Source organism: Plectropomus leopardus, chromosome 15, assembly GCF_026936395.1.
Source record: "Plectropomus leopardus strain MGB_pleo_1.0 chromosome 15, ASM2693639v1, whole genome shotgun sequence".
Classification (NCBI taxonomy): Eukaryota; Metazoa; Chordata; class Actinopteri; order Perciformes; family Serranidae; genus Plectropomus; species Plectropomus leopardus.
In genome coordinates, this window is record NC_142190.1 from 3,840,404 (window position 1) to 3,848,993 (window position 8,590).

The following is an 8,590-nucleotide window of genomic DNA, read 5'->3' on the forward strand; positions in this document are numbered from 1 at the left end:
TTTTAATTTGGTGCTTACTAAGGCAGAAATCTTGTGTGCGTGTACACTGCAAATTATATTTCTCTCACGTTGCGGTGAGGCGTGTGCATGCGGATGACAGAGCTCTCTGCTGATGCATGCACACCTTCATTTTTCACCTTTTAAGCCCATTTGCAATACAGCTGCCTCTGGCCTTGCCTACACAGCGCTCAAGCTATTTTCTGTTGTTTTTCATACACTAAGTGCTAATTAGGAATGTGCTTGTATAATGCCACGGGTGTCTGCATGGTGGTGAGATTTGTGCTGAATTGATACATTATATTCTGTATGTACATGTGTGTATATGTACTGTATGTGTACCCCCCCCCCCCTTTGTTCTGTTTCATTTTCTTGCTCTTGTGCCACTTTATGAATCTTCTGAGAAAAGTTCATGATACAATGTATTATTATTGTTATTCTCATATGAGATTAATGTTAAATTGTTTTATCATTTGTTTTATTTATGTCTTTTTTTGTTTAATTGTAATTCTACATGTCAGATTATAACAACAACATTATTTTAGTTTAATAGATTTTACATATTTTTAGTGTCATTTATATAAGACAAATACTTATATCAAATTACAGGATAAGGTCTTCTATCTTATATCATATTAATGCAAATTAACCCTTTGAAAGCAAATTGGCTTAATTTTTTTTAAAAACATCAGGAAAAGGTGATGAGCAACTTGACCAAAAGTAAGAAGAAAATTGTAAAAAGTATAAGAAAATTACCTGAAATAAGAAAAAATCAAAAACAAACAAACCAAAAATAAACAAATACATAAAAATAAAAAACTTGATTTTTTAAAACTTTTTTGTTTGTTTGTTTTTAGCTTTTTCTACATCACTTTTCTTGTGCTGCGTTCAGATGCCCTCACAAAAATTTTGATGTTAGAAATCTGAGCAAATTAGTTTACTTCCTTTTAAAGAAAAAATGCAATGAGCAACTTGGCAAGAACTTTTCTGCAAACTGCAAGAAATTAGTATATTTGGAAATTTATATAAAAACCCCAGGAAAATTGTCCAAAAATCAATTTATCATAATCAGAATTATATGGTTATTATTATGTTTACAGAATTATTATTATTTTTAGGCACCTTTTCCACAGCATTGCCTTGATTGGATGCATGTATTTTATTGTATTTTGTTTTGTTTTATTTTATTTTTCAGTTTTTGTCAGTTTTTGTTGTTTTGCTGTGTCGTGATGTTTTACACTCCCGTACAGTAGGTGGCGTTGTGCACCTAAACCAGAAAGACGAAAAGGACTACAATTCCACGGAGGCCATTTTCAGGAAGTGACATCACTTTTTTCAAAAATTTTTTTGGAGGGAAGTCAAATGAGTAAGGTGAGGTGAGCACAAACTTTCCCTCACGTCTTTCCACACTCACGTCATGATACACGATATGAATCTGTTTGTCACACTTAAGTTTCAGCCTGTGTGGCAACATTATGAAGAAGGTTGGTCAAATACAAAAACTTTAGAAAACACACAGTATTTTATATTAAAGTTGTGTTTGTGTGGAAGCTCAGCTAGCTAAGTCTGCATCATGGAGTTAAGGCAAACTTAGTTAACAATGTTTGTCCCTCATGGAGCTATAGACCAACATAGACCAGTACACCCATAATACATATTTTGAGTATTTGCATCATGCAAAAAAAACCCTGCTTCTTTTTATTTTTCATATATTTTGAGGAAAAGATGTTTGCTGCAATTTGCATGATCATGAGTGAAGGCTGACTTCATACCTGTAAAGAAAGAAAAAAAAGGTTTGTACTTTTAACCACCTTTTACACCACCTAGTCAGCACATTAAGTGAAGCAAATCAAGTTTTTATTTAACTTATACATTTATCTGTCTGTGTGTGAGGACTCACTGCTGTTTGTTTGGCACAGAGACTGCAGAGGCTGATCAAAATGTTTGGAAACTCTGAGGGACGCAGAGGGACGGAGACTGGCCGGGCAGAGACAGTGAACCTGGAGCAGAGGAGGATGAAGTCCTGTGCATCAGACTGTTCAGTCAGGTGAGTACAACAAACTCACCTTGATGGTTGTAAGAGCAGAACGTCGCCGTAAAGTGCACAGGTGCATCTAAAAATAATTAGAATATTGTGGAAAAAGTACCAGTATTTTCCGTCATTTATTTAAGAAAGTGAAAATGTAATATGCTGTTGATCCATGGCATGAACTTAAATGTTTTAAGCACATTTTATATCATTTTTTTTATAATCAAAAAATGTAAAAAAAATAAAATAAAATAATAATAATAAAAAAATCAAAATATTAGAGACACCCGACTGTCCATGCCACAACAGTCTGATGCAGTAATTCATAGTAAAGGAGCCTCAACCAAATCAAAATATTGTGATTAACGTGTAATAAATATACAACATGTAAAAGTTTACCCTTTTGAATTAAATTACAAGACAAATCAACTTTTTTACAATATTCAGATTTTTTGAGATGCACCTGTATTTGTACTATACTACTTGTGTAAAAACTGCAGTTTTGTGCTTAAATGTGTTTGTTGCTGCAGCTGCTGTGGAGTTTATGTTGTTTTCCAGCTCTGTGTTGTCTGCTTAGTGATGTTTTATGTGGCTGTTGATTTTCTGAAAAGTGTCAGGCTGTTTTTGTGTCGTTTAATAATGCTTGTTGCACCCGCCGTGGTGTCCATGCACTTTGTATTTACTGTCAGCCATTTTTGTGCCTTTTCTGGTTGTGAGGCTGCCCCCTCTAAATAATTGTTTGAAAAGTGCATTTTGTGTGTGAGTGGGAGTGTTTGACACTGCAGAAAAAAATAATAATGTATAAAAATCAATCTTGCTGCTAATTATCATATATATCTTCGGCTGTGTGTCTCTATGCATTTTGTGCGCGGGGTTAATAATGCTTGTTGCACCCGCCGTGGTGTCCATATACTTTGTATTTATTTTCGTCCATTTTTATTTAATTATTTTGTGCCTTTTCTGGTTGAGGCTGCCTCCTCTTAATGCAGCAGTATTTATACTGACATTTTAACCTACCTGCTTTTTACTTTACTTTTATCTGAGAACATTTTTAGGCAAGTTATTGTACTTGTGTAAAATGTCTTTAAAGGAACTTTACTTTTATTTGAGTGAAGTATTCTAGTGTACTTTCTATCCCATGCTCTGACTCTTCTTAAGTATTTCCATTTAATGCTACTTCTTCTCAACAACTCAGAGAGAAATATTGTGCTTCTTTCTGCATTACATTTATTTTATCTGACCGATAGTGGTTACTTTTCAGATTAAGATCACAATTTCATAACATTTTACATTACAAAAACATGATACGATCATAATAATACAATATATTTGTAAAGATTATGTTAATATTTTTGACTTACAAAAAGAGAAAGTTGGGGCCACTGCAGCTGCATTGATAACATGGGCGGATCATGAGACATTGGGCCCCTGGGCAAAGACACGCAAAGGGGCCCCACCACCTCCTCTACATAGGAGCTAAACAAATAATGTTTTAGGTGGTTAATGTCTATTTTGGGTCATTTTGTGTCTCCTTGTTGTTCTTTTGTGCCTTTTTTATAGTCGTTTGTGTAACTCTGAGGTAATTTTCTTTTTTTGGTTGTTTTGTGTTGCTGTGTAGTCATTTTGTGTCTCCTGGTGGTTCTTTTGCATCTCTTTGTGGTTGTTTTGAAACTTTTGTAGTTGTTTTGTGTCTCTAAGCAGTTCCTTTTTATCTCTTTGTGGTCTTTTGAGTCTCTTTCTGGTTGGTTCATTTTAATGTGACATTTGCACGGTGGACACAGCACATTGCAACAATATTGTCTGGTCACTGAAGTATCATGATACCTGAGTGATTCCTACTCCGATATTTGTTTGTAAATCAGTAAAGGTAATAATGCCAGACTGCAAATTAATGATTTATGTAGTGCACGAGTAGTGTTGTTACGCCAGCGTCTGCAGCGATCCATTCTCTTATATAAGTATTTGATTAAGTGATTAAATGACTCATTGATGTGGTTTATGGTTATGAGTCATTAACACTGATTGATTTTGCTTGGAATTAAAAGTTAGATTAATAACAATCTAAAAAATACTACAAATATTATTTTAAAAAGACCATAAATAAATAAAAATAGATAAAAATACATGAATATTTAAAAAATTGCAATAAATGCATTTAATATGTCACAGAATGAAACTGATTAAATTAAATGTAGTATTCAACATGATAACACAATGTTTTCATTTAATTATTTGATCAAAACAAAGTGATTTTATTTAAGACATAGACTGGCTGATGTATCTAATGTGATTAATACTATTCAAGACATAAATTGCTCCACTAAATCAATAAACTAAGATGATGTTTTTCTTTTTCTTTGAGATTTTCATCCTACCACTCATACTTTAACAATCATTATTTAAATAAATTAAGTTGAAATTAGTGGAGCTGTCCTGCGTCCTCTGTGGTTTTCTATGTGACACCGGGCAGGCATTGAGGCTGAAACCCGACACTTGTTATCAGTTTGACTAAAGGGAAAGTTTCCCCTCTAAACTTGGTTTCATAAATAACAAAACATTATTTAAAACAGTTCAAATGCATAATTTTAACTTGCAGTGGAGTCCTTTTGTAGTGTTGCATTTGTACTTTTACTTAAGTAAAGTATCTTCTTTCACCCCTGATCCACACTCACAGTGCTAAACTGTCGCTCCTCATCTATATTTAGTGAAGATAATGAGAAATTTGGACAATTTTTTTTCTGATCATACAGAAAAGACTGTATGCGTTTGTTATTGTCTAAATTGACAATAATTATTCTCAGATTTATACCGATCTGACAGTTCATCAGTTTGTGTTTTAACTAAAAAGAAACAAAAGGTAGAAAGTTGTAAAGATCTTTTAACCCACTGCTCTGATCACTATTACAGTCGTCCATCATCAGGGGTAAAATTAGAAACTGTCATGATCATCACGAAGAGCAAAAGGAGGACAGCAGACACCTCGGATATAAGGCCTCAGGGCCTCATTCATAAAAAATATACTGTGATTTGATTTTAAAATTTAATCTTAAAATTAGACCTGATTAAAAAGACCATTACGCTTAAATTAGCCTAAAAAGTGCCTCAGGAATGTGACCATATGCCCTTATTGATCAAAAACACCAGCAGACATACTGGATTTTTTTTCATTTATTAATAACAGCATTTCATTTTTTAGCAAAAACACATTTTCGATTTAGTTTCACAGAGTAATTTTCACATAATTAACTAATGAAATGCAACTTTTTTTTCAATTAATTCAGGCAATTAGTTGAAAATGGTCTTAGTGTTTAGTTACAGATGAAAGCGGCGGGTATTTTTATAAACGAGACAGCAGCTGACAGCCAGAATGAGTCACGCTCAAGTCTCTCTGTCTGGACCGACGATCCACCGTCCAAATAAAAACATAAGTGCGAACAGGTTTGACACATTCTTGGACGCAAACGGCCGCTGTTAAGAAGCACATCTGCTCCTTCTTCAGTTTTAGGAGGAAATGAAGCAAACAACATCTTAATTTTGTCACGACAAAATGGAAGCAGTTATAAAATGATGGAGCAAAGGTAGACTAAAACTAGAGTTGTTAGAGAGTGAAGTGGCTATTTTCATTTCTGCTTTTTCAGTCTTGATGAAAATCCATTCTGTGCTGAGCAGGAATTTGAGTGTGTAGAGCATACAGGCCACATAAAAGCATTTTATATTGACTTTTAACCTTTTTTTGCTTTAATTAAATCTCTTCTTTTAATGAAATACTCCACTTTTATAATGCTTTCACTTTTCTCTCTTGTATCCGTCCTTGTCTTCATATCGAGGACGTCCTTCTCGTCCTTTTATGTGTACATACTGTACATAATAATATGCAACATCCCAGAGTGTCTTGCATAATAATGAATGAGAAAAATGTGTGTGTGTGTCCGTCCCCGTGCATGCACCTCTTCGCGCACTTGGCAATTGTGTATGCCAATCGTGACGTTTCAGGCCCATCAGTTGTAGCCAGTTTCCATGGCAACATCTCTGCAAGAGCACAGACGTAGGAGAGAGGGGAAAGGAGTTGAGACAATTATGGCGGTGGAGGGTGCTGGAAGAGGAAGAGCCCGGGATGATGAGTGTGACACAGTGTGAACCATGGGACGAGACAGAACGAGAAACAGATGCACGTGTTGTGTGTGTGTGTGTGCGTGTGTGTGGTGGGATGCACAGAAGCGTTGAAGTTTGGGTCCTCATGACTACATGAACCTGTACCGGAGGGAGTATGAATTTTTAAAGAGAAAAATAAATGCTTTGTGCAGAAAAGCAGTGCTGCCAGGCCTGTGGACAGACTCGAATTGTATTTTTCTGTTTTGAGTGAGAGCCTCAGAGTGAGTCAACAGGAATCTCTAATACAATTTAGTTTCCATGGTGACAGCGAACGGACAGGGAATGATATGTCCTTTTCAAACAGGGGGGAAAATGGCAGCTTGAAGACTCCTTGTTGCTCTGTTTTATTTTTTGAATCATTATTTAGACAACCCGGTAAACCCTCCAAATGACTCCCTGAGGCGTCGTCAGGACATCCTCAGCATTTTCTGCTCTGTGTCCTTGATCCTTTAAAAACCAGACGAGAAAACTAGAATTACCGCCTTGTGGTTGAAATCCTCTGCACACCAGTCAAGTAGCACTTACAGTTTACATCCATGTCTGTGAAAACATGAACGCTTCACACATATCTTCCCCTTGGCAGCACAGATGATCTCTACAATCAGTTTCAAGGTGGACACCCAAGATAAATTGTCACAAATTCTGTATCTGAAAAAACCTCTGTCCTTCTGTTCCTGAGATATGACGTTGAATAACGACCAGAAAACATTATGATGTCACAGTGAAGTTAACCTTTGATCCTTTGTATATTAAATGTCATCACTTCATCATTTTATCCGAATAGAAATCTATGTGAAATTGTGTTACAATCAGCAAATCAGTTCTTGAGTTATGGCCAAAAACACGTGTTGTGAGGTCACAAGGACCTTTAACTTTCAACCACAAAAGTCTAATCAGTTCATTGAGTCCAAGAGGACATTTGTGCCAAGAAGAAGAAATTATCTGAGTTCTTGGGAGATTGCATCCACAAGAATGAGACAGATGTAAGGTCACAGTGATCTTGACCTTTGACCTATGACCACTAAAATCTAATCAATTAATTGGTGAATCTAAGAGGACGTTTGCTCCTAATAAAAAAAAACAACAACCCTCAAGATGTTTTTAAGATATTGGGTTCAAAAGAATGAGACAGATGAGGTCACAGTGACCTTGATCTTTGACTTTTGAACCAAATTCTACTCAGTTCATTAATCCAAATGGATGTTGGTGTCAAATTTACAGAAATTGCCCCAAATTGTTATTGAGATATCACATTCATGAAAATGAAAAGGATGCAAAATCACAGGGACCTTAGCCTTTGACCACCTAAGTCTACTCAGTTAGCTGCTGAGTCCAAGTTGACATTTGTACCGAATTTGGAAAAAAAAAAAAAACGTCCTCAACAATGTTGAGACAAACCATGTTCACAAGAATGAGACAGTTGAGTTCACAGTGACCTTGACCTTTGACTTTGACCACCAAGATCTAATCAGTTCATCAAGTAAAGTTAAGTGAATGTTTGTGCCAATTTGAGGAAATCACCTTAAGGTGTTCTTGAGATATTACATTCATTAGAATGAGACAGATCCAAGGTCACAGTGACCTTGACATTTGACAACCTGATCTAATCAGTTAAGGATGAACTGATTGGAGTGGACGTTCATGCCAAATTTGAAATAACTCCCACACGGTGTTCTTGACATATTGTGTTCACAAAAATGAGACAGATGAGGGACAGTGACCTTGACCTTTGACTTTTGAACACCAAATTCTAATCTGTTCATCAGAACAAATGGACATTGGCGTCAAATTTGAAGTAAGTACTTCATGGTGCTCTTAAGCTATCACATTCACAATAATGAGATAGATGCAAGGTCACAGTGACCTATGACTATCAAATTTTCACAGTTCAATCTTGAGTCCATGTCGACGTTTGTGCCATATTTGAGGAAAATTCCTTCAAGGCCTTCTTATGTTGCAACAATGCGACAGACGCAGTCACAGTGACCTTGACCTTTCACTTATCCAATCAGTTCATCCTTGATTCCAAGTGAACATTTGTGCCCAATTAGAAGAAATTTATTTAACGCATTCTCTGAGATATCACAGTTACAGAAATTAGATGAAATGTACAGAAGTACAAACAACCCAAAACATAATGCCTCTGCTCACAGCTTTTGCCAGCGTGGAGGCATAAAAATACTGCTGAGCATAAAAAAGTTTAATGTTTTTCAGCTGCAGTGACATTTTCATCTCTTACTGTGAGGATGAACTCATGTCAAGTTAGCTTTGTTATGCAATCCCATAGGCATCCAGCGCTCTATAATTTGATATGTTAGTATTCTGGAGGTGCAGACTTTAATGAAAGGTTATCATCCTCTCTTTGCCGCCTCTCCAGCAGAAGCGCTTTTCACATCAGCGAGGCATTTTCAG

The 8,590-nt window shown here is 35.8% G+C and overlaps 1 protein-coding gene across 2 annotated transcripts in view; it reads left to right on the forward strand.

Annotated features, from left to right (window-relative positions):
- Positions 1-1,332: 1,332 nt before the first annotated feature.
- LOC148187203 (uncharacterized) overlaps positions 1,333-8,590 on the forward strand; it is a 35,400-nt gene continuing 28,142 nt past the window's right edge. For both annotated transcript variants that reach the window (XM_088088836.1, XM_088088837.1), the window contains exons 1-2: positions 1,333-1,790; positions 1,917-2,044. In XM_088088836.1, coding sequence (XP_087944962.1) covers positions 1,938-2,044 — 107 coding nt within the window. In that variant the 5' untranslated portion in view covers positions 1,333-1,790; positions 1,917-1,937. The remainder of the gene's footprint in view (positions 1,791-1,916; positions 2,045-8,590) is intronic.